This window comes from Podarcis melisellensis (genome assembly GCF_964234715.1).
Source record: "Podarcis melisellensis genome assembly, chromosome: 11".
In the NCBI taxonomy this organism is placed as follows: domain Eukaryota; kingdom Metazoa; phylum Chordata; class Lepidosauria; order Squamata; family Lacertidae; genus Podarcis; species Podarcis melisellensis.
This window is the reverse complement of record NC_138543.1, coordinates 30,027,779-30,054,411: the sequence shown is the minus strand read 5'-3', so window position 1 is coordinate 30,054,411 and position 26,633 is coordinate 30,027,779. Positions and strand designations below refer to the sequence as shown.

General features: G+C 41.0%; 1 protein-coding gene across 14 annotated transcripts in view; it reads right to left on the bottom strand.

Moving 5' to 3' along the window:
• Nucleotides 1-26,633, bottom strand: part of MEF2C (myocyte enhancer factor 2C) — a 160,060-nt gene that overhangs the window by 20,975 nt on the left and 112,452 nt on the right. For all 14 annotated transcript variants that reach the window (XM_081930179.1, XM_081930178.1, XM_081930186.1 and 11 more), the window contains 2 exons: nt 18,764-18,950; nt 16,147-16,194 (listed from right to left, as the gene is read on the bottom strand). In XM_081930179.1, the coding sequence (XP_081786305.1) occupies nt 16,147-16,194; nt 18,764-18,950 (235 nt within the window). The remainder of the gene's footprint in view (nt 1-16,146; nt 16,195-18,763; nt 18,951-26,633) is intronic.

The window sequence follows — 26,633 nt, the reverse complement described above, 5'->3', positions numbered from 1 at the left end:
ACAATGATAACGGCTGGCACGGCACTGCAATTAGCACCTTCTCCCAAGCGCCCAAAAGCTGGATCCACCTTCTCGCCCATGAACGCCACTCAGGGAAAAGGAGACGCCTACTAAAAAGAAGAAGAGGAAGAAAGCCCCAAAACATATTTACTCCGGGACTGGCTTCTCTACTCTCCTCCTTGGGGCTTTTGCTCACATTTCATTTACTCTCCTTCCCTCCCTTCCTTCTTCTCCCCCAGCGACTTCTGTGCCAAAAGCCACCTGCTGTGCGGTTGCCTAGATAGCTGGAAGCCTCAAATCTAAGGGCACATTTTCAAGGCCACCAAAGGGTTAGCCTTTAATCACCCTGTGTTTCAGAGAACTCCAGTGGCACATGGAATCCTGAAACCCTGATAGAATTATTTGAAACGTACATGTCTGAGATGGTGCTTAATAGCAGGGAATCGACAGTGTGCGCTGAAGAAAGTCTCCCAAACTCTCTCTCGCAAGAAACACAGGCACAGAGAGCTGCTGGGCAAATACAAATAAAATAGGCTTGCTTCACATTTGCCAAGGGTAAGGTAGTTAAGACTAGGGCAGAGGTGGCCCTCCAGATGTGGCTGGACTGCAACTCTGGTCACCCTGGCCATTGGCTACGCTGGCTGGGGATCATGGGAATTGGAGTTCAACAACACCCGCAGGTTAGCCACCCCTATTTAAAATCTAAATCACACTTCAACATAGGAAGACTTCTTTAAAAAGGCAACAAATTGCATGGTAAATCAGTGCTTTTAAACCTAACCAGTCAAATAATCTGTGTCCAACAACACTGAAGAAAAACTGTACCACAAATATTCGGGAAATTCTTAAAACTACAAAGTTAGAGCCAATGTTTCAGGAAGTTCTGCCCTTGTACAACGTATACTGTACATAAGCATAAAAAATTATCTTGGCATTTCATTTCCATGTAGCATGCAGAGGAAAGCTTTCTGGTACAATCCTAACCATGTCTACTTAGTAGTAAGTCTCACTGAGTTCAACGGGGCTTACTCCCAGGTAAGTGGGGCCAAGTTTGCAACCTTAATATCCACCATTATTTATGTACTTTAATGTATTCTGCTAGTTCAGGTTTCTGATTGGCATTACCGGTGACGCAAATAAATGTAAAAAGTAAAGTTCACTGTAAAGAAATGCAGGAATGCTTTGCAAACAAACCAGTTCCTTTAAAACAAACCACATTTTTTGAAATGGGATTCAAATAATTATCCGAATCTACAATTATTTTTGGGAACTTTTTTTTTAAAGGAAGAACTAAAGGCATATTTACGGAATTCAGGAAAGTACTATAAAGAAGACATGAAGTAAGGCTTGGTTTGATAACAATATACATAAAGGGGCTATTTTTTTCTGGAAAAATATGTTGGCCATGCCATATAATGCGACATGACTAGTAGTCGTTCAGAGTGTGAATGTGGCGTTCTTGCATGTGTGCAATTAAACACACATTGCACATAATGCAATTTTAAAAATATAACAAATATGTATATGTGGCTGTCTTTATACTACAAGAGTCTGATTATTTTCCTGCTTGTTATTTTAAGGAAGGGAAATGGAGTGGGGTGCAGGGGGGGATTCTTTTCTACAAATGATTTACTTCAAATCAAAGCAATTTATTTAAGACAAAAACTCAACACCAGGAATGCTTTCCTATCATTTAGAGACGGTGCCACTTAGAAACACCAATCACGCAACTCTTTATGTATTTACCTACTAATGTAAAATATTTTGAAACGTGATGACATTTCCTGCATTTGTATTTTTAGAACATCAAATTATTTTAAAGAGTGACTGCAATCTTCTCCTTACCAGCGGATTTCTGCTGTTCTTGGCACATTGTGCCAGCTAGCAATTTGGAGCCATATAATGACTGTTTCTCCTTCCAGCCACCAAATTGTTATGCTTTTGGCAGAATATGGGTCCCGGAATGTAAGGCTGTGGACTCTAAACCAATGATATACAAACCCGTCATTTGAAAATCAGTGATGAATACATGCATGTGGCCTGCAGCTAAGGAGAGCCTGCATTTAATCTGGATGCTTAAACCGCATCCTCCTCTGTACGCTGAAAGCTTTGGCCTCTACTGAGGCAGCTTTAGTCAAATGCACTGGAGAAGAAGAAGGTCTTGGTTAAATTCAGATGCAAAACAACTCAAGGGAAAACCCAGCAGCAACAAAATTGGAGCAGCCCTTCTAATATAGAGATCAAACCCTTCCTTTAGCCTGTACTTTAAAATTACACTTTGCCTGGACGGTTATCAATTTAAATGTGACTGTGTGCAGAACGGTACGTTCCACAAGCCACTAGAAAGCGCAAAAATTATATGCCCTGTACGAATGGATTTCCTGATTATAAATTAGGAGAAAATGAAGACCAGATGAGATCTCGGCTGAGTTTGCGTTGCGTTTTCATTCGATTAAAAAGCTGTACATTTGCTGAAACAGAATATATATATATCTACACACACACACACACACACACACACAGACACACTCAACATTTATGGGTATCACTTGCACTCAGTAATGACAACAAAAACAGAGGAAGCACAAGTTTCCAAAGGGCCTGTGTCAGGAGGTGTAAATTTATAGTCTTCCTCAGCCAAGGTGCTTTAAGTGCAAACTACTCCTTTCCCTAGACCCTTACAAGAACTTGCTTTTGGCTTTATTGACTTTATTGAGCAAATTGTGTTTACAGATAGTTTATTTCTTGCTGAGTGTAGTGCTGCAGCAAATAACCACTTTCTCCCGGAATGCCCTGGGAGCCCTTTGTACGAACCAAAGTCACTGCAGCGGGAGAAAAGAAATGGAATGTTGTCTAACACCTCCTTCTTCTTTTTTGGTCACTGCTTCTGCTCTCCTCATTTAAGGGGAAACAGTCAGAGCTTTGAAAAGGACGTTTTGTTAAATAAATGAGCAGGGTGAACTTTGTTGACAGGACATCGCCGCTCCCCATTTGTACAGAGATGCCTAACTTGATTTTAAAAAAATCCAAAAAATGTAATTTCTTTAAAAAGCTTCCCTACTACCCTGAGTGAAACAATATAGATAATGAATGGATCTATATTGAGATACATTATCTATAATGAGCAGGGTTCAAATCCCCCCTCTTCCCCCCTCATCAGCCATAAAGCTCATTGATTGGCCTTTGGCCAATCACAATCTCTTAGCCTAACCTACCTTAGAGGGTTGTTGTGATGAGAAAATGGGGAGAAGGAAAACAATCTACACCACCTTCAGTTCTTTGGAAGATATAGGTTGTATATAAAGGTAATAAATAAATAAAATAAATGTGATGTATTTAGGAAGGCTCTCAGCTGGGGGGGCAGGAGTAGGGAAGCTTTTTCAGGCAATTAGTGGCAGACGTGTCCAGAGCAAAAAAGTGGGTGGGGCAATAGGTGTGACTCTTGTCACAGTACATGTGACTCTACTGTCATTCAAGCTATGCGCAATTCAGACATCTAGACACTCTGCCTCTGAAAACTAGTTGCAGCAAACTGCAGGTGGGCAGAGTGCTGTTGCACTCATTTCTAGCTTGCAGGCTCCCAACAGGTATCTGGTCGGCCACTGCTGGGCCAGGTGGCCTGATTCAACCAAGCTGTTCTTCTGCTCAGGCAAGTAAGCAGCATTACTGTAGTTCAAAGACAACTTCCAGCCATGCAAAAGCACTCAGGGAAGGGGTGCAGCAGGGCTGAGAAGAAGAGGTCTGGGGAGAGTCCTGGAGGCCAGATAGAGAGGGCCCAGAGCTAATATGAAAAAACTCTCAGCATCCTTGGAAATTGAGTGAAGGGAGGCTGGGCAGGAGAAGGGGTATTTACATTTTGTATGGAAACTCCCTCCCCATCCCACTGCATGGAGACAGATAATTCTTCACCCCTAAGGCACACAGGTGAGTAGGGAGATGAGCTACATTGGCTTCCAGGTCGCACTGGGCCATTGCAGAGGATTTGCTTTTGGGGGAAAGTAGCCCCCATGCATGCCATGTTGAATTCCCTGGATGACAAGACAGGATATTGATCTTAGAAGGTTTTTGATTTTTTTAAACTAAGTTGCATCAAAAAAATAAATAGACATACATATAATAAATAGTGTGTTGACTCACAAAGGAAAGCCAGAAAACCATGCAACTTCTGAGTCTACAATCCAGCTCCATTGCCACCCACCCCATTCCCCAAGAAGCTAATTGAAGCTTTCTACTCACATGTTACATCTGTTAAGCATTTCATAGTACATTACCTTGGCTAAGTGCAAATAGCAAAGGAAACCCAAGTGGAAACAAGGAGAGAGAAAATCTTTAGAAGTAACTTCTGATTCCCACACCATTTTTCTTTTCCTTTTTTTACTAAAAGCGTCAGTTCTTATGTTGCTGAAACGCACACAAGAAGGAAGCACTTGCAGGCTTGGGGAAACCCCAAGGCTGTCAGATTACAAAAAAAGTTTCTTAGAAGAACCAACCAACCTACAGGTAGGGGGAAACCCCCAAAGCAGCCAAATGGGGACTGAGCATGCTCACTGGGCTTGAAATGGTGGCTGGCTGTTGGAGGCAGGAGTGGAATATCAGAGAGGGCTGGTGGTGACTGGAACAGAGTGTCTGGAACAGAGTGACAGGAAACCTAAACAGGGGAACTTCACAATTAAATGTTTTGTTGCAGGTCCCAATTTTTTTTTTAAAAAAATCATTGCACAAATTGCTTTTCTATATGGTTTACCTGTGGCCCAGGAGTTCAAAAAAGGGAAAATTTAGCATCAATGGCCTGCATTTTCTTAATTCAGTATAGCCCCAGTTTAAGCGCTACTTGTTTGACTGCCTCTCAAAGCCCTGCCAGCAGCTGCCAGGAGCCTGGGCTATCTTGCATGCAAGAGAGTTGCTCTACTAGTGAACTAAAGCTCTTCCATGTATGGGCAAGAGCCAATGAAATGAATGAATTCTGGTGATAACATTCAGTGCAACCAGCACTTCCAAACCACACGGTCTCTCACTGCCTGTTAGCTCCTGCACAGTACTGTATGCAGTTTCTCTTTATATAGCTGCACCCATCTGCACTGCCGACTGGGGAATAAGAGGGGCTGCCACGGTCAACCCAGTGCTGTACTACACAGAGACTGAGAAAACAGAACAGATTTTTGCAGGGAAGGAAGCATTTGAAGGCAAAGTAATATTTTTGCCATGCATAAAGTGCAGAATCAGGATCCTGGAGGTTTTTTTTGTGAGGAATGGATGTTGCAGTCAATACTACTATCAGTTTTTGCAATCATAGGCTATGAAATTTATGCATTATAGTTTCTTAATGGTATCTGATTGGGGGGGATGGCAAATATATTGCTGTAATGCAGGAAAACATGTGTTTCCTATATTCTCTGCTACTAATTGCATTGATTTATTTGTTTCCACTTCAGCAAAACTGTTTTGTACTATACGTATCACATTATCTTGTTTACCTAGGAGCTCCCCGCCCCACGGCCAGTCAACTCAGCAATAGCATTTTAATTAATTAAACAAGCCACTTAGAAGTATTACATGCTGATGTCCACATCTGACTCTTCTTTTTTTTAAATGGCCATAGCCTTAAAAGGCTTAAAACATCAAGGTCAACTGATTGAATGCTGCAGTCCTACAGTAAGGGATTGTAGTTTTACCGCATGGTTAGGCTTTACGGTTAAGTGTAAGCTCACTTGGGAGGTTCTGACACTTCCAATTAGGTGCTTCCAAAAGGAAGGCATGACACGGCTCACATTACTCTGTGCAGCTTATGCAAGACCCACAATTCCCTGCATCTGCTATATGGGCAGGTAACAAGCTCTATTTACATGGAAGCCATTTGTGGGGGTTTGGCAGGATGGTCAAATCAGCCAATTTTGGTTTCTCTAAGTTTCTCATCTGTCCACTATTCAGTTCTCCACATTTCTGCATCAGTTTGCATCTTTTTTTTTTAAGGAAGTCATTGTGAACATTCATCAGCATTCTTAACAAATGTATTTTGCCTATAATAACTGTTTTTTTCAAAGCAGTTTCTCCTAACATGATGCAATTTTGCATGATAGGGTTTTTTTTTTTACTAACATATGCATTTTCCATTCAGACTTTTACTCCACTATCTGCATTTTTGTACAAGTTACTTGGCTGGAGAACTGCTTTGAAAAATTCAGAGAAGTGCAAACGATTGCTGCATTTTTGGTTCATGCATCGTTTCAGAAAAGTGCAAATCAGGTAAACTTGCCTTGAAATGTGAACAGAATCAAATATCTCCTCCATCCAAAGGACTGTGTGAATGATATGAGTCTTGAGCATGCATGCTTTAAGAATCCTTATTATATGTGGAAGACTCAGGTTTGTAGCACTGGATACTGAATGTGTGGGCACAGAAGCAGAGGTTTGCCACAGCGACAGGTGCTCTCTGTTCAGTGCTCGCCTTGCTTTTTAGAGCCCTTGCCATTCCTATAAACTGGAGTCCTTTGCAGAAATGAGTCACAGAGGAGGACCACACCTGCTGAGCCTGCCCTTGACATTTGGTGCAGCATCTGAAAAGGGGAGCTGATGTGTGATGGGAAACTTTGCACAACTGGGGTTCCTGATCATGTGGAGAGCCTGCTGGAATACTGTTCTGTGAACAGATGTCAGAAGATGGATGGGGCACACAGCAGTCTGATTCTCCCTTCCACAGTGGTACCTCTAGTTATGAACTTAATTTGTTCCAGAGGTCCGTTCTTAACCTGAAACTGTTCTTAACTAGAGGCGTACTTTCGCTAATGGGGTCTTTTGCTGCTGCTGCACCGCCAGCACATGATTTCTGTTCTCATCCTGGGGCAAAGTTCTCAACTCGAGGTAACTCTTCCAGGTTAGTAACCTGAAGCGTTTGTAACCTGAGGCATTTGTAACTCGAGGTACCACTGTACCCTAAACACACACACACACTTAAAAAACTTTCCCAAATACATCAAATCTCAAGGATGTTTAGAACCACAGGAGGAAACTGTAATACACACACACACACACACACACACACACACACAAATCAAAACTAACAGAATCAAAAAGTGTTGATGCAAATAAAAGCCCACATCCATAAGAATATTAACACATCATTGCAAAACAACAAATCAGGGAGTGTGTAAAAGGATTTTTCAGGTCTTTGGGGTGGTGGGGATTCAACATCTCACTCTTCCAAACACTCCATCCTCACAAGTATGGAACAATTCCTGCCTATCCTGGGGTTTCTCCTGACCCTCCCAGAGCCAATTTCAAGGGTGTGTGGAGAGCATGCAGGGCGTGAACAGTGGGGGAAGCCCCATTGTGCAATTGAAGTTCTTGAGAAGGGTTTTTGCTGATAGGGCTGGTTAGACGAACCCCACCCATAACTTCCAAGTAAAATATTTAGAAGTGGTATAAAATATTTTTCCCCAGATTAGAAAGATTACTAAAAAAAAAAGGATATTAAAAAACAGGGGTACTAAAAAAAAATTAGCATACTAAAAATATTTGTGAACTTCTCCTTTGTTGATAAGCATACCTCTCATTGTTATTATTGTTGGTGTTTATTCGGGAATTCCCACTTTTGCCTCTGGCCATTCTCACCATTGGCACGAGGCCCCTAGAAGAAAATCTACAAAGAGTCCCCAGCTTCTTCTTTAAAGCATTACATGTGAAATAGATGAAATAAATAAATATCACTGCCATTACTTTCCAAGTTCAAAAGCTTGCAGAGACCACAAGCATAACAATAAAGAGTTGGGAAGGAATCAATCCACGGTGAGATTTTGCTGCTGCTTCTCAAACTTCCCACACTTTCATTAGCAACAGAATCCAACAACTGTTGCCAAGTGCAGACGGCCTGTCCTGGGATGGGCTTGAATCCAGCAAAGCAATTACGCAGGTGATGAATCCATATCTGATCTGCTCCGTGGGCCCCCACCCCTCAACAGATGCAATTTTCACACAGAAAGCAAATTACATTAACTCTCCCTCTCTCTCTCTAGTGTGGGGCAGGGTGGTGGTGGTAGCTTAACTTTCCTAGAGTGCTAAATCAAACAAGAAAAAAGAAAAAGAAAAGCTAATTTGACCAAACACCTTCCTGGAAAATACAACTTCCCCTTTGGGGAAGCATCAAGGGGAATGCATTGCAATTCTGTAGATCATTGCCTTGCACTTATCCCCATTTGACTACCTGAAAGCTTTTCCCCCTTCTATAGAGGGCTATTCATTTACCCCCATCTGTGGCTGGAAATCAATTGCCTCTCTCAGCTATTTGTTTTCTGAGCTGTTGTCCTAGACCAAAATTAACATCAAATAGAGCACGGCCATAAAGTGTGAACATTGTGTTTTCCCCTTCTTCAAGGTTAGAGCTGTTGCTATACTGTGTGGTTGGTCTCATGGAGCAAGACACCAAAGGAACTTTGCCGTGGCTTTAAGTGGTCCTATAAGCCAACAAAACTTATCATACTGCATAGAGATGATGGCATCTACATGATACAGGACAGGAGTGGTGAACCTTTGGCCCACCAAATGTTGCTGAACTACAAATCCCAGCAAGCATGGCTCTGGCAAAATAATCACAGTTTGGAGGCAACCCTGGTCAAACAGAAACTAAAAGTAAAGAGCTCCTCCAGAATGGTGTTGTTTGTTTTTTGGTGTGTATGTGTGTGTGTGTATTCCGCAACATGTCATTGGCACAATAATAGTGCATAACAGTGGCATCTTGGTTTACAAACTTAATCCGTTCCGGAAGTTCGTTCTTAATCCAAAGTGTTCTTAAACCAAGGCGTGCTTTCCCATAGCAGTGGGGACTCAATTTACAAACGGAACACACTCAACAAGAAGTGGAACACGTTTGTATTTCAAGGCAAAGTTCACAAACCAAAACACCTACTTCCGGGTTTGCAGTGTTATTCATACAAGTTGTTCATAAACTAAGCTGTTCTTATTGCTTGTAAGCCCCTCTGAGCCCGGCCTTGGCTGGGGAGGGTGGGGTATAAATAAAAATTATTATTATTATTATTATTATTATTATTATTATTAAACCAAGGTAGTAGTGGATTTGTACTGGACCATCCACACATCATTTTGCTTTATTAGTTGTTCTGTGATGCTTCCCCAATGTTACTGCATTATTGCTATCTGGAGAGGCAATTCTGAGCTATAGAGAAACAAAAATAGCCCCCCTTCCTCAATAGGCAGCGTTAAAAGTTTCAGGAATTTCAGCAGCAAGCTCTGGGACATGCACTTATTGCATACAAAGTAGTATGCTCATCCTGAAACTTTTGCAGGTACAAACAATACTTAAAGTGGGATCATGTACTGTATATCCACCCCAATACCATAATGAACACAAATCATTATGGATGCACAATTAAAAAAGGACACCTGGATGGGCCCAAAGTGTGGTTCTTTTCGATTTCTATCTATTTACTTTTCTCAAAGTCAAAGCTTCGGCAACTATCAAGAGGCTAATCTGCTTGCAAAGCATGTGGACATCAAGCCGCCAAAGTGATTTAAAGAGAATTCATGTGAAAAGTTAAAGGGAAAGGATTGTTTTAACTCAATAGTGCATGGAGCAAAATCTGGACTTCTTGTTCCAAGGAGTTAAATGCATGGCTTGCTTTTCATTCTGGAGCAAACACACAGCTGCAGCCAAGTATCCAGAAGGCATCAACTATCTCTTTCAATACTCAAGGGTATGCACGAAATCCAGATGTTTGCTGATTTGCAATGCTTCCTTGTACTCTCCCTCTCTGAATAAAAGGACAGATTGCTGTGTGCAGAGAGAAAACACACCACAATCATCTTGGCACCAGCACGTGGAGAGGACAGACTGCAGAAACTCAAAAGTTTTTCATTTAACTGTGGGTTCCCAATAAGAATAAACTTAATTGCTTGTTATTTAAGGGAAAAAGTCAATCATCCTTTTAAAAAAAAATTCACCTTGAAAAGACTAGCAGCTTCTATGACTCATTTAATAGGAGGGATTCTCAGAGTTGGTGCAATGATTTTACTCTTTCAATCCATCATTGTACCAAGGTAAATATTGAGACATTGTAAATTAGAGAGAAGGTAAGACTGGGAACACTTTTAAAAAGAGAATGATATTAAGGCAAACAATGCTGAAAGAGATGGCAAAGGCCACATTTTCTCAAAGCAGAAACTATCAATGCTCCCCACAGGCTGTTTTTGCTGGAACCTTCAATTATACTTGGAAAGTTACTGGCAGCCAACACAGACTCTGGCACACTGATATAAAACTGGTCCTCACAGAAATGGACATCCTTGAAAGTAGTGAAGCTTCACCATCATCTGCAGGCTTCAGTAGGAACCCACCAATACTGGCAAATTACAACTGGTAGACTTATGAAGCCATGAAAGATGGTTGCCTCATCTGAGGGACAAGCTAGGCTTCATCATCAGATAGAGCTGGAAACAGCTCTCTTAATAACATAAGCACAGTGGCGGAGAGCAGGCGGGGGCGGGGCTGGCGTGCATCCTGGGGGCGTGGCACACCACCTGTGGGGGCGATGGCACCCCACCGGGATTGCGCTGCCGGGGGTGGTGCGCTCCCTCCGCACTCCTCTTCCTCCACCAGAGCATAAGAAGATGCTGCTGGATCAGAGCCAAAGTCCATCTAGTCTGGCATTCTGTTTCCACAGTGGCCAGCCAGATGCCATGGGTCACCTGCAGTTCCAGGTGCAAAATGGATTTCAGAACACTGACCAGGCACACCTGAGTAAATGAGGGGCCGACTGCAGACTGGTGTGAAATGGTGGCTGTATTCTGCAGCAAGTTCACAACATAATGACAAAGCGTTAGGGGTGGATTTATTTTGTTTTATTAGTTGGTTGTGATGCTTGCCCAATGCAATCACATTACTGCTGCCAGAAGGCAATAATAGTGCAACGAACACGGACAAAAATATACCAGAACATTTGTGGTATAAAAAATTGAGGGCAACGTGGGGTTGGTACTTATTTTGCCAATATGTGTTGACTCTGGCATCCATCGTGTTTGGAGATGCTGTATTTGCGAAAGCTTTTTGAGATGGTTGCATTTTTGATCGTATCCTTGCAGCTAGTGTTTACATTTTGGCTGCAACCCTACACTCACTTACCTGCCAGCTAAGCCCCACTGAACTCAAGTGAGCTTATTTTCCAGGAGACATGTACAGGGTTACAATGACATTCACAATATTCTGTGTGACATCCCAGTGACCAGGGCATATCTGAAAGCCACTAAAGCACCATCTGGAGGCAAATAATCACATTCTGTACAGCATGTAGCACACTGTCAGAGCTAAAGGAATGTGGAATGCAACTAATAATGTTAGGTTGCCTACCAGTGGCACATGTGTATGTGTGCGCGCGTGTTTGCTTAGATTGGCATTGCCAAGGCACAAAGGGGAACTAGGTGTACATAGCATTGATGTTTATGAGTTTTGGGTGCCTCGTGTTATTTTAGGATCTGCTCAGAGTCTCACTACTACTTGCTTCATACTGTGCCTGTTTGGTATAAGCTTATTTGGGCATATTGCCTTCTTTTTCTTTTTCTTTTTTTCATTTTGCAAATCATTCCTTTAAGTTATGTTATTTTGAAAACATGCCCAGAATTCTTCCGGCCTAGAGACCCATAAATTATAAATAGCTATTACCTTCATTTGTATTTAGTTTGAAATGCTAGCAGAAATGTATAATAAATTGATACCCGGCCAACGTGTGACCAAAAGCAGCAAAATGAGTAGTGTAATGCTAACAAGATATAATCTAGCTAAGAGGCCCAATGCTTAAAGCTGGCCAAGTCTGACAATCACTGTCATGTTGAGCTTACAATTCCAAGAGGAAGCTTTTATACGGCATCTGTTGCTGCCAGGCACTTCCTGCCTATCACTTCACATATGTGGTAAAGGTGATTGGCTTTCAAGGAGTAGGTGGCCAGGGGAGCATTTTGAATACCTGCTGCCTTGTTGAAAATATCTGATTTGTTTAATTTACAGGAAGTCTTCTCTAGTTAGCTTAATGTTTGCCTTTGCCTTCTCTCTCTCTCTCTCTCTCTCTCTCTCTCTCTCTCTCTCTCTCTCTCTCATTTTTAAGGCTTTTTTCCTGGCAGATTTTTGTGGTTAATTCCTTTGTAAAGGCAGGTGTAGAATGCAATTCTATCAGAAGCAGTTTGCAGAACACAAAGATCATTTATGGGACATTTTGTACATTAGTTTCTAAAAACTTATTTGAAGAGGGAGGCACTGAAAAATAAAGAATGAACCAGAGAAACACACAGAGACACAGACACACGTATCCATACTTACTGAACATGAAGATTACCCTTTCATTTCATAGGTGGAAATGGGAAGGGGTCATCAGCTTCCATGAAGAGGGTTACTGCAACTTAACACTATAGTAACCCTCAAGGAGCCAAAAGCCCATTAACTTGGCAAAAAGCCCTTCTGCAGCTAGAGTGTTGGGGACAATTACCACCTATCTCCTCCTCCATGAGAATGTTGCAACACATAGCTAGTACAGGGCTTGCAACATCTAAGCTTTAGATTCGAAAATGTTTGCATGGCACTGGTGATGAGCCCTACACCACTGTGTAACAACAGAATGCAACTACTCACCTTTATTTGGGAGTAAGTGAGACTTGCTCCAGGAGAGTTGATCACACCAGCTTTGTTCCTCCTCAGGCTTTTTAGGTCAGCACAGGATGGTAGCTTAGCCAAAGTTTGGCTATAGACCACGAGTAAGAAGGAGAGACCTTAACCACAGTCCTGTGCTTGGACAACATACTAAACCATACCTTGATTAGCTGCTGCTCTGTGCTTACCTAGAAAGTCCCAGGAGAAGCAAAGCAGCCACAGCCTCCTCCTCCAGAGCTAGAAAGTTTGCACTAAGCCATGGTTTAGCTTAGCATGATGTGAAAATTGTTATGTACTGAAGTTTTCACCCTGGGCCAGCAGGGAGATAATGTAGATAGTTCAGGTCCACATATGCAAATAAGGGATCGAAAGTGACGTTCAGTGATTGGATAGTTACAGAAAATGGTTACTGTTGTGTTCTAGTGAAGCTCTATATAAGCAGGCTGGCTGAACCCTTCAGTTCAGTTCTGTTCCAGCTTACAAATAAAGAGCTTCTTTGGAGAAATCGCTGCGTCGTCTGCTATGTCTACCAACTATTCAACAAAAATGATGGCACTGCCATCTCCACTGCCAGACATCTAGTGGGCCAAATGTCAGACAAAGCAGTAGCAGCTCCTCATGATTTTATGGTAAATTAAGTTGAGGACTGCCATTTTAAAATGTATACTAGTGCAAAAGGGAGGCGGAAGGCAGTCAGATAATATTCTGTTCAAAATTACAAATATGAAAACAATTAGATAAAACATGGTCAATTAGATAAAACATTGGTCATAGTGCAAGTTGTAGTATTACTTTAGAGTAGTAGAAATTAATATAGTCTCAGTTCCCTGAACTGTGTGAGTTGGTACAAATGACTTTAATGGGATCAGGATAGCCTCTTTAGAGCCAATAACACATTTGCAATGGGAACACGCACAATACATTTACAAAATGTGTTATTCATTTGATATGTTGAGTTTTCCCCTGAGATTTAATACTAATATTCTGTTATTAAGAAAATTATAGGCCAGATAATAGTCAGAGTTCAAAACCCATTTCAATACTTGATATATACTTCTTAACCTATTGTCCAAATTTGAAAAGGATTATGCCACATTTCAATGTGTGTGCCCCTTTAAAAACAAAGCAAAATAATATTTTAAATTTTATAGGTTAATTGCCAGTTGTTTTTTCTCTTAGCTGAGTGTTAAGATGAAGAATGTAACTATAGGATTGTTTTAAAACATGATGGCTTAAGGTCAAAGAGTTCTTATTCTTTCCTTTCAATCACAAGTTTCTTGTTTCAAAGAAAGTTGCCAAACCCGTGGCTTTATTTATAGCTTAGCAACACTACTAAATAGGAAGTCCACTCTCATTTTGTTGGCAGTTGTGATGGTCACATGGCATAAGCTACCCAACTGGAGAAAAGTTTTGAACAAATGTACTCTAGCAAACCTGAGATAACCTTGGTTTTAGTTAAAAATACCACTACTGGTATTTAATTGCTTGGGATAATAAAAAGTAGTCACTGTTTCCAGGCTCTATTTATGTCTTGGGTAGGTTCCCAAGGTAAAGTTGTGGATAATTTCACGATTATTATACCAAACGTTCCAAGCCAACAAAATAGCAGCCTTTTGAAAATATGGGTATATCTAACCTACGTAGGTCCCCCCCCCCCCGTTTCCCATCTTCGCATTACGGTGTAATTTGTTAAAGTAATGCAGGAACTGATGCCCTTATGTTAGCAATCAAAAGTTGCTTCTTTTTATAATTACAGTAGTAAAACTCAAAAACAACTACATTCTTCTTCCTTTGTTGCAAACTGGCTATTTTTAGGTGCCACAGGAAAAATGCAAATGCATGAACTTCTAATTTGACAAAGACTGTATACCCTGGCAAATTGATCCATAAGATCACCCTATCAGCTTCTAAGATGGCAATGGCGACGTACACATGGGCCTCTGTTCCTCAAGAAAAAATGGTCAACAAAGAACTTTTGATATTTAAGAGGGAGAGGGGACTCTCCAAAATAGAACCATTGTTGAATGATGCCACTGTGGCAGACGTTTCAACCTCGTAATGACCTCTCCTCTTCCTTTCTGCCCTACAGCAAATGACTCTTCTTACTGCTCCAAATTTAAGACATGAAGAATGCACATCTGCAATAAGGTCTAAACACAAAAGGAACCAGGATTCTGGGCACAATCACACTTTTTATCTGTTCATATAAACACTACTCTTCCACAGGAAGGAGCCATCAGGACTTTTAATTTTTTTAAAAAATCAAATTCTCCAGTCAACAATATATTTTACGCTTTTAAAATAGAATTTCTCTCATTTTCTAGTTGTCAAGAGAAGTCTCTCCCGCCAACTGTCTTTCAAGTCAGCAAAACTGGTGATATTTAAACCAATTCTGTATGTAGAGAAATCTCCATTTCAATTCATGAAAGTTACCCTCTCCCAAAGACCAAAAATTCATTCTTGTCACTTTCCTATGAGAAGGGTGGGGGGGGGGGGAGAATGCTATGCTTTAACAAACCAGCAGAGGACACTCATTAGTAGGTCAATCAAGTTCCATTCCTATCTTATTACTCTGCAGTTTTCAAGTTTCTCTAACAGAAAAGGTCAAGAATCTGAGTACATGCTTCAAACAGATATCACCAACGTGAAACAGAACTTGGTTAACAGAATCAAGAAAAGTGGGGGGAAACTAACAATGAAGATTATCATGCTTTCTACACTCTCTATACTTAAGTGATTGTAGAAACAAACTTTTTAAAAAAAAACAGCACACACACACACACACGGCAGTAAAAAGCATAAAATCAACAATAAATTACATTCATAAAAAGCATCACCAATTCTGCAGCCACAAACTGCATAATGTTGATGCGATGTCAAGATGCTATTTCAGAGGTTTTAATGCTGCCATATCCAATGAGACATCAGCAGCCTCCATGGCTTTTAAAAGCTGAAACATGGGAGCGATTAGTGCAGAATCCAAGCATTCACTTGGATAAAAAGGTTGAGTTGTTAGGTAACTCAAACTTGCATTCTTTGGACCCAGTTTCACGAGTCACCTTTTAATCAGTGGTGTAAGCACAATCATGCTCTAATGTAGCATGAGAACAATGGAGTAGGCCCAAGAACCATTCCTGAATCACCCCCCTTTTCTTTCCCACCACACACTGGTATGTGACAGCTTCAGTGAGGGATTTGTGAAAGGGTCCTCTGATTACCGTAGGTGACGCCTGATGGGAACTCTTGGTAACGAGAGTCTCCGTGACAGTACATTAGAAGTCTTTTAAAACAACAGCAACAGGAAGTCTTTAAATGCACGGAAATTGGGAAGTTTAATATCGAGAAGGCTCTTGGGAGTAGGATTTTCAGAAGCATCCAGGGTTAACCTAATTCTGCTCCTAATGAAATTATATAGAGTTATTTTAAGACCGGCTTCATGCTAGCTCTCTGTTGTGGAGTCTGCAACCATTTTAAAAGGGGACATAAAACACTCCTCTGTTTACCTGCACTGGTGCCTGCACCGGTTGTGAGGTCCCCACCCATCAGGCCACCTAGGAGAAGACAAATAAAATAGTCAAATGGAGAGAGGAGCTGAAAGAAACCACAAAGGTCAAACAGAAATTACAGCCTGTTCCTCAAAGCAATGCAAACCCTAGTAGAGTTCCTACCACCAGGGTACTTATAAAGATCAGGCTGCTTGAGCCATGCTGACTTCTGTCTACATATGTATAAGCGGATCTATTTCCTCTCGAACTGCACAGACATTCTGTCAACAATAATAGTAATAATACCCTGAGCAACTGATGGTTTATATTTCATATTTGCTTAAACGTTAGCATCATCTTGACAGCAAGAGTAAAATGGAGTTTGTTGCTTCTCTTGCCTGATGATAAACCCATTTACTTGAGAATAAGTAGTATTTTGTTACAGAAAAGGGTGCTGTTAAAAATAATGGCAAAAACAGGTCCCCAAATTAGTATTTTTACTTTCAAAATAACATGTGCATCCATAACTGTGTTTAGGTCTGGGCAGCCACCCCCAATAACGCCAAAATGTTTTGGTTTTTTTAAATAAGAAGCAAGAAATGATGCTGCAGTGAGCAGCATCAGGCTTGGCAAGGCTCAGGATGCCCACAGCAGCCCTGGCACCAATGTGAGGCTGGTTTGCTGCTGCTTCATAATCTATATGCCTCTCACAACCTTTCCAATCATCTAGTCCAACCTCCTGAAATGCAAGACATTTCAATATTTTGTTTTTGTTCTGCTTTTTAAAAAAGCATATCAGGAAACAGAGATGGGAAAGGCTTTGGCCTGAAACCTTGGAGAACTGCTGCCTATCAAATTGACAGTGCTGAGCTAGATGGGCAGCTTCCTTCACTCATGTTTCCCAGTCCCACAAAATGCACAGTTATGACACTTTAGGATGCCAGCTGCACATTAGAGCTAGGATCCAAACAGCTCTTTAGGGGACTCAAGTGTTTCGCATGTGTACTGTGAATTTGCATTCCACCCCCTAACGGCATAATCAGACTCCTGCATGACCAGAGTGCATGATATCAGGAACAACAGAGAGCAAATCCTGGGTTGTTGAAGTCTTACAAAGACATACTGGAAGTACTTCCCTTAACACCTTTCCAACAAATGGTGGTGTATTTTTGCATGACATTCTTGGTATTTTTGCAAGCATCAATGGCTTGTTTTTTCCTACTACCTTCCTTACGGTGGAGACCTTGCTTGACTTTTCTGAGGTCAACACGCTTAAGGCTGACTCTGCTTCAATCAGACAGAGTGAAGGATCCTAATCCTTATTTGTCCTACTTACAGGTGATCCTACACCTGGGTGGATGGCAACGTCTTGCTTGTACAGTGAGACAAACAAGCCAGGAGTTCAAACACCATCAGTGAGATTCTAATGACCTGACACATTATCACAAAGGCTGCTTTTAGCCTCTTAACTATGGAGTCAAATGACCTATTTTGCCAGCAAGGATTAACCTCTCTCGCTACTTCCAACTCATTTCCCAGTTTTTTCTTCTATGAAAGAAGATGTGTAGCTTTTTAATGACATGACGACAAATGGGCCTAGATTCAGAGCCTACATTTTGAAACAGTCTTTAACAGGACAACAGTGAGGGTAAAAAAGATTTATTGTCAGAAGTCTAAGGGCACTTTCTAAAGAGAACCATTTTACTTCATGTTCATGAACAAGTTACCTACCACAGGAAGATTTGTTCCTTTTGTTGGGTGTCACACAAACATTCCCAGTAGCTTGAGTTCATTAATTCTCTTCATTTTAAAAACATTGTCTTCTTTAGATTAATTATCTTTAATTTCACAAAGGATTTAGCTCTTTTTAGAATTTAACTTTACTTCTTTTAAAAAGTGTTGGTGCTGACCTTTAAAGCCCTAAACGGCCTCGGTCCTGTATACCTGAAGGAGCGTCTCCACCCCCATCGTTCAGCCCAGACACTGAGATCCAGCGCCGAGGGCCTTCTGGCGGTTCCCTCATTGCGAGAAGTGAGGTTACAGGGAACCAGACAGAGGGCCTTCTCGGTAGTGGCGCCCGCCCTGTGGAACGCCCTCCCATCAGATGTCAAAGAGATAAAGAATTACCTGACGTTCAGAAGACATCTTAAGGCAGCCCTGTTTAGGGATGTTTTTAATATGTAATGCTGTATTGTTTTTAATACTGATTGGGAGCCGCCCAGAGTGGCTGGGGAAACTCAGCCAGATGGGCGGGGTATAAATAATAAATTATTATTATTATTATTATTATAAAATGAAAATTCTGAGAAATGATCTATACCAGGGTTTCACAAACTTGGGTCTCCAGTTGTTTTTGGACTACAGTTCACATCATCTCTGACCACTGGTTCTGCTAGCAAGGGATGATGGGAATTGTAGTCCAAAAAACAACTGAAGACCCAAGTTTAGGAAACCCTGGTGCACTCCACCTGGCAGCAATTCTTTAGGATTTCAGATACAAGTCTCTCTTAGTCCAACCTGGAGATGGAAGGGATTGAACCTGGGCTATTCCGAAAGCAAAGCAGATACTCTACCACTAAGCTACAGCCCTTTTCCAAACTTAAAAGTGAAGAAATAGGATTGGGTAGTGCCTTACCTGTGTTTCCTGCACTCGGTGGCCGGTGTGTCACACCAGGAGACATGCTATTCCGCTGTAAGGAAGGGTGGGCCAGAGGCAACAGGTTGGGGTTACCCAATGAGCTTACAGGGTTGCTGTATACCAAGCTGTTGTGGTTGGACACTGGGATAGAAACTGGCATCTCAAAGTTAGGTGGTGGAACAGCCTGTACAAGAGGAAGGGGGGAGGAGGAAAGAAAAGACAAGAATAGTAAGGAGGCACAACAGTCTCAGAGAACACTTATGCTACATTTAGTGCAAAGATGTTGTAACCACTGGTTAAAAGCACACAGAAAAGAGTCAGGAACATGAAATGTCACTACCAGCAAGTTTTTAACCTCTGAGGCAGCAATCCTCATGAGTATGTTCCGTTGACCACAGTGGGACTTACTCTGAGTAAATCCGCACAGCATTGAACTTTGAGAAAAGTCTTTTTAAAATGCTTAATGGATTGTGAATTAATATTTATTTTCTCCCCACACACCCATCTCCTATTTCTACATTTCCTTTGTATTGAAAGACTGGAGAGGTCTTTTCTCTCACAGTTATGTTTAAAAGAAAACCCTGTTTCATTAAGTTTCAATTTTTAGCTTTCTTCCATTCACTGAAATTGTAATTGCTTACTTGCGGCATCTTAATATGGTGTCATAGAAGAATGTAGATCAAAGACACCTGATTACGATGACTTCACTTTACAGAGAAATATTAGAAGGGTGAGGAATGCAAAAGGGAAGCTTTTTGCTTCAGTCTCAAGAATCTTAGATGCTTGGGATTATGATCTGCTTTGTGAAAGGGACAAGTATATTGTATTCTTTCTTCTTCTTTTTGCAAAATGTACTCACTTTGCTTGATCTCCATGAATGTATCAGGCCAAATACAGATTAAAAAAAAACAACACTCATGGAGACAATGGGTTGTATCCAACTAAATTCTACTCAGAGTAGGTCCATTGAAATTAATGGCCTCAATTTAGTCATGTGCATTAATTTCAGAAGGGTCTAGAACTAACATTGCCTGCAACCCATATATGTGAAAAAACCAAGACATTGGCTTGGCTTCTAAGCTCCCATGAGTGGACCTCCTCTCACAAAAAGCTGCTGTTGGAGGAAGAGGTGGAGAGGAGGCAGGCTTTTTTGTCGGTTCTCCCCACCCCACAAAACTGATCCAAAGGGTTGGACAATCTTTGACAGCAAAGGTAGTGGTGGCTGCTGCAGGGGAAAAGAAAAATGACAAAAACCAACCCCCCCATCCTACCCATGGAGGCATCTATTGGATCAAAACTCTTCAATGAATAGGATAGAGGTGAATTCTTCCTCTGGGAAGAATTGAATCTGTGATGTCATGGAGCTGAATGAGTTTGACCCTGGAGAAATTTGTTAATTTAAAAAGAACATAGTGGTGAGTCAAGAGCTGTAATACAGGGCTAGGAATACGCTTTCCCCCTGCAACAAAGGATAATGATACTGAAACTATCTTAAGGGATTATGGTAAGGATGATGACGATTATCATGGTTTTGTTATGGATTCTCCACAAAACCTACAAAGGTAGGCACTAGGTCCCTATCCTGCTCTCATTTATTTGGGGAAATATACCAAGTCAGAAATGACAATCTATGCTAGAGCTTGAAGTACACTCAGCACTAAGTTATGTTTTCCCAGTGGAGTTCTACCATAGCTTTAAAATATACTGTTTTTTTATATGTACAAAGCATTTCATGCTTAATGCAGAAGTTCAAAATTCTTAGTAATAATAAATCACATCCAAAGATAGAACCAGCATAAAACAACAACAACAACACAACTTCAGTTGGGATTGGTATGTGCAGACTTTCAAGTTATAAATAAATCTTTGTCAGGCTGAATGGAAATGCATTAGAAGTGTCAAAACAGCATTACTTTATAAGCTGGTTCATGTGCTTTGTTTTTGAGCATTCCATAGCAATAACTATGGAAGGCACAATATGGCCTGTACTATGGAAGTTGCATGATTAGACTGACCTGTATCAAGCCTAGCTGTTGTCATTTCATTGGGTCTAAAGCAGCCTTTTCCAAAATTTGGCAATTTTGATGGTATTTTTCAATTTACCGTATATGGAAACTACTTGGAAGCAGTGTGACCAACACTGCTGCAGCTGATGCATGGCTGCTGTGTAGAGCAACTTTCACAGGTACATACTGTACTGAATAAGGCCCATGATGAGCAATATATGTTTACTCAGTCTCAGATCTTGTCCTTCATAAGGTATAATCATTTTGCAAGTTAAGTATACATCTGCTTGTATATGTGAAAAAAGGAACCTTTGGAGCTGAAACTCTCCAGGGAACATTCCCTATCAGTGGAATCTAAGATACCAAAGCCCACAGAGCAGTAACTGTAAAAAACAATGCACATCACTTACTGGTAATGTTATTATCATTGAGGAAACCAGTTTCTCTCAGAAACTGTTTCCATGTGCATTCATAGGAAGCAACCTAATAAACTTGACTCTTTCTTAGCCAGGAGCTACCAAAACAGCAGAGGTCAATAGGGGGATATAGATAGTTGACCCCTAGGTTTGGGTAACCAACTTGGGTGTTCTCCAGATGGTGCTGAATTATACCTCCAATCAGACTTGTTAAATACAAGTCATTATTAATATTACTACTAGTAGCATTACAATACCAGTCTGGAGAATTGCAATAGCTCTTTAGGGAGCTGGTGGTGATTTGAAAGGCATTTATTGTGTTCTCTGTTATCAAACAAGTTTTGCAGGGTTTTTTTTAGAAACAATACCAAATCTTGCAAGACCCATTTCACAGAGATGGAAGTGGGGCAAGCCTTGACTCCTGGGCTGCTTTCGACACACTGAAAAAACTAACTCTTGTGCCTCTAACCTCAAAAGGGCAGTTCAAAAAATTGCAATTCACTTGCGCTTCCTCTGCTGCTGCCCTTTTAGAATGTCTGAAGCCAATCTAAAAATAGGGAGAGTCATTGCTGTGTCGCAAAACCCTGGCATGAAATTTCTTCTAACCCAAAATGAAAAATAAAAATCTCTTCTGCTTCCACACTTAACCTGTCTCATGAGGGTCTGGGAGAAGAGCCTGTTTTTCAACACATACACCGCAGCAATGGAAGACGCATGAGTTATGATGAAGGCTTAGTTTCTTAGGAAACGTATGTACCATGTAATTTAAAATATCATACAATTATGTATCCAAGTATAGAAATACAATGGATGAAATTCACCCTTTACAGCTCAGAGCCCAAATGCTAGGATGATGCGACAGGAACTTCTTGGAATTTGTGAGCTGCGAATAGAGTCTAATTCCTCTTCACTTAAAAACAAAAATAAAAAGGGCAAATAGGCTGAAATTGCAACCCAAGTCAACAGCTCTTCTCTTACACAACAGAGCGAAGATTTCAGTCTTTCTGGGTGATTCATTTGCAATCAAAGAGCTACTTCGAATTCAAAAAAGCCTAGAAGTGAGTTGCCCAGGTGTAGTTTATTGCTGCACAAAGCCTCCAATAGCAACTTCTTGTTTTTATTTATTTCATTTCTATCCCGCCTTTCTTCCACGAGCAAACTCAAGGTTGCACGCATTGGGTTCCCAGGAAACCATCTCTCATCCAGGCACTGAAGGCTCACACCTGATTAGCTTCCACAAAGGTGCTGCCTTTGTGTCTTTGGGCCTTGGGATTTTACAGTTTGTCGTTACGTAGTAGAAACCGGAGATTTTGGATAGTAAATAGTACACAATACAAAGCAGTCTCAGATCACCACTGCTCCCCTAAAATAAAGACCATACACATGAAATGGCAAGCTGTTTTTTAAAAATAATTATTTTGAATTTCATACCTGCCACATGTAAGTGTCTACAAAATGAACCAATGTCAAAGTGGATGTAATAATTCCATTTCCAAGTTGCTTTAGTGAACAGGCTAGCGTGAAGCCACTTGACCTGGCAGGGTGCTAAGAGATTTGGAGAACCACACACATGGCCACCTGCCCACATCCTTTCCTTTCTGTAGGATCAGCAGGGTTTGTGTAGTCTTTCATCATGGTCACGTATCAAAGTGAATTTGAGGGGAATGCTTGGTTTACCATGCATGTAGGAAAAATGTACAACTGTGTTCCTTTGCAACTCCAGTTTATTTCAGCTGGGCTTGATTACACTTAAGACAAAGGTGGATTGTTCCCTATAGCTTTTAAATGTTCAAGCTCTATGCTAGGGCAGAGTGAGGTGGCAAGAATTGGGAGGATATAAAAAGCATTTCTGGATATGGCTAGGGAATGATACACACAGGTGGGAAAATGAGCTTATAGAAAAGGGGGCAGACAGACAACTGGAAAAGGTGTGGATGACCTAGTGATTACGTTACAATAAAGAGAAAAGAAGCTTGTCCATGAATACCCGTCACTCTAAAAGCCAGGCTTGCAGTACTTTTCTATTTATGGATAATACATATGCAAACAAGTTATCATAAAATAGCACCAATTTGCCTAAGAAGCATAGAGTAAAGCAGCTGGTTCTCAACTGCACTTCATTTGAACAAGCAGTTTTGTATCTGTCTTGAGGCCAGTTAAGTCCATGGAAAACTCTTGTTTCAATGATCTTGTGCTATATGAAAACATATGTAGAACCTCAGAAACCCTTTGGCCAATCTTGGGTTGACTGCCATGAACATCCTTTTAATTGTTCCCATAATACTTTCTTTTTCATTACAATGGGGCTTGTGCAGAGAGTTCCCCAGTGGAATGTGTCCATTATGCCACGCTATCTGTCTTCTTTGCCAGAATTACCAGTGACTGCTGCCATGTTCAATTTGCATCCATCTCAACAATCACAGAACAGATCAAATACAAATTTGTAAGGGGATCTATTTGGTATTTCCGGACCACTCAAACACTGGCAATTTGGAAAAAGAGCACCTGAAATGCTTTGCAGTCATTGACTCCAATGTAGTGCAGTGCTGAAATGGTATTGCTTTCTAATTTCAACCTGTCACGACCTTAAAAATACATTATGGTAAAGTGACCTTCATAGCTGCATTTCCTTATAAGCTTTCAGAATCTTTTGCAGCCCAAATAAATGTATAATTGCTATCAGATGTTTTGGCTGATGTGCACATGAATCCTTTCTAGACTATCAAAATAGCATTTCATAACCTCTATTCCCTGGGAAATACATTTCTGGCCTTGTTCTTCTTTCCTTATAAGCCCAGAAAAATGGCTAAACAGGTATCATATTTCCCCCCTACAAATCATTTCTGAGTCCTGATTACCTTGTTAATTTCCTTTCTCATTGGTGAAAGCTGTCAGGCCAAATTGAGTGATGAACTCAGGCCCTGTCTGCAATACTGGTGATGGTGGCGGGGGCAGAGTTCATAGGACTGATGCAGCTTGGAAGGACCTGGTGTTCCTGTGATCGGATGGACACCTCAATTCATGATTGCACCCATATGTATTTTGGAAGCTGCCCTAAACTGAGTCATACCATTGGTCTATCTATTGTCTACTCTGACTACAGGCAGTTCTCCAGTATATCAGGCACAGATACTAGCATAGCTACATGATCAAACATGGGACCTTTCACAAGCAAAGGATAGGCCCTCCCTGCAATGGTGAAGGCCATTGCAAGTGCAGATGGTAAAGTGCATGTGAAACACAACTGAACCACTGCTAACATACACTTAACCTTAGGATCTAGGTACAGTATTTCAGTTCTCCAATTGCATTTTGTACTAAGGCATGGACACTGATTTCGTTAAGTGTGTACCGTTTTTTAATTCTTGGAAGCAGATACTCAATCCTTTCCTTCTTCCTGCTTCTGAATAGTTTAACAGGCCATAAGAGACTCCTCTACACGTTATGAGAGTGTCATGGATTTCCAACTTGGGCATCCATTCTAGAGTACAGAATGTAAATTGAGAACCAGCCCTTAGAGCTGCCTGATGTGAACCTGCTACTTTAGATACACAGCCACTTCTCTAAGAGATATATCATTTTCTGTGATGATGTCTTTTGTGTAAAGGCCTTCTTCTCTAGCCTCATGCAGAGAATAAAAATGGACACATCAATGCCAGCATTTAAAAAAGTCCTCTGCTGCATTTTCTTCAAAGAGGTTATGGCAATGTAGGTGGTTGTTCCATCCCTGCTCCTTTACTCCAAACAAAGGCTAAAGGATGGTGTCTGCTCCAAGGTTAGCCAGTGAGCTTGCTGGCTGAGTAATGATTTGAACCTCAATCTCCCTGTTCCCCATCTTATCCTCTAACCACTCCACCACACTGGATCATTTTAGGTATGTTGCAGGCAGACCACAGAGGTAACATTGACTGCAATCTCATGAACATCAGAAGATGTGGGTGTGTCCACAAATGTGAAAACACAATATGGAGATATTAAAACACACACTCTTTTTAAAAATAAAACCAAACAAACTGATGCCCAATGCTGCGCTTTCAAAGGTTTGCTCTAAATGTGGGTTCTGTCAGAAAAGGGGAATGCCTTATTCAGCCCAACTTGCAACTTCTCTCTCAGATGGCTGCAATGTGTGGCCACCCCAGAAAAAAGAGAACTGTTGTAAAAGCTAACACAATAAAAAGTGGTCCATTGCATATCAAAAGGATTGTTGGAGGTGGCCCCTGGCGAGATCACACAAGAGATCATACAGGCTTAGGACTGAGACAATCAGACAATGTCAGCATGGTAACTGGTGTGCAAACTAGGAACTGTGGCATTCACATACCCGCTGTCTTGAGCACACAGATTGTGCAGATTGTCTTCACTGTAAAAAAGCCCTGTTGCGTTCTTGAAATGGCCTGGCTAAAGGCCAGCCCACATATCATTGTGTGCACTGCAAGCATTTGACTGTCACACAACAGCTTCAGCTCTGGGTATGAGCAAGCATGAAGAGCAGTTACTATACTATGCTGGAGATAGTTGTGTTGATTTGGGCTGACCCAATGCCTTTCATCATGAAATTTTAAAGCTAGTTTGCGCTCCACATTTTCATTTCAACTGCCAGCCGTAAACTATGAGACATATGCATTTGGAAACACACAAAGCCCCTTCACACACTGTTGAAAAGAAACACATTTATCCCTCTTCTTGTTAATACTTGGGATATGGGAAATTCAGTCTATTTCTGGTTCATATCACTTTCCTTTGTGTTGATCCATAAATCAGTTCTGCTCAATTTCTACATTAATCTACTTTTAAAAAAAATCTGCACAAAATAATCATATTTAAATACTTATTTTTTAATTCAACCCCCCCCCCCCAAAACCACATGCATGTTTTATTGTTTTATATTTAGTAAATTGCTTTGAGGTTTGTTTTTTTACAATTAAGTGATGTATACATTTTATGAAATAAATAATAAAAAATACATACGTAAGTGTATTTTTCTCTCAGAATACACATTTCTAAATGTATTCTAGCCTAAGATATGGATTTGTAAACATTATTTGATAATTTTTAAAAGACAAGTGGTTGCAAACTTCAGCAATGTATGATATCTTCAGGATAGATACATTCTGATCCATACATTATTAGCCTGGGAGGTGCAGATCAGGTCAGTTCACATTGGAATTTGCAAAGCCTGTTCACATTCTCCAACAAAGAAAAAAATGGACACCTGCGCAGACAACTATTTTGTTCACGATGACCACTTTTCTCCACTGCCTGAAGCACAGAACTGCATAACTTCAGCTCCTGTTCATAGCAAACTGAAGGACAGTAGCTCAGTGGTACAGAATCAGCTTTGAATGCAGAATGTCCCAGGTTCAATAGCTGGACTCTCTAGGGAGGGCTGCAAATGTCTCTTGCCTAAAACTCTGGAGAGTCAGGGCAGATGGACTGTTGCTCTGA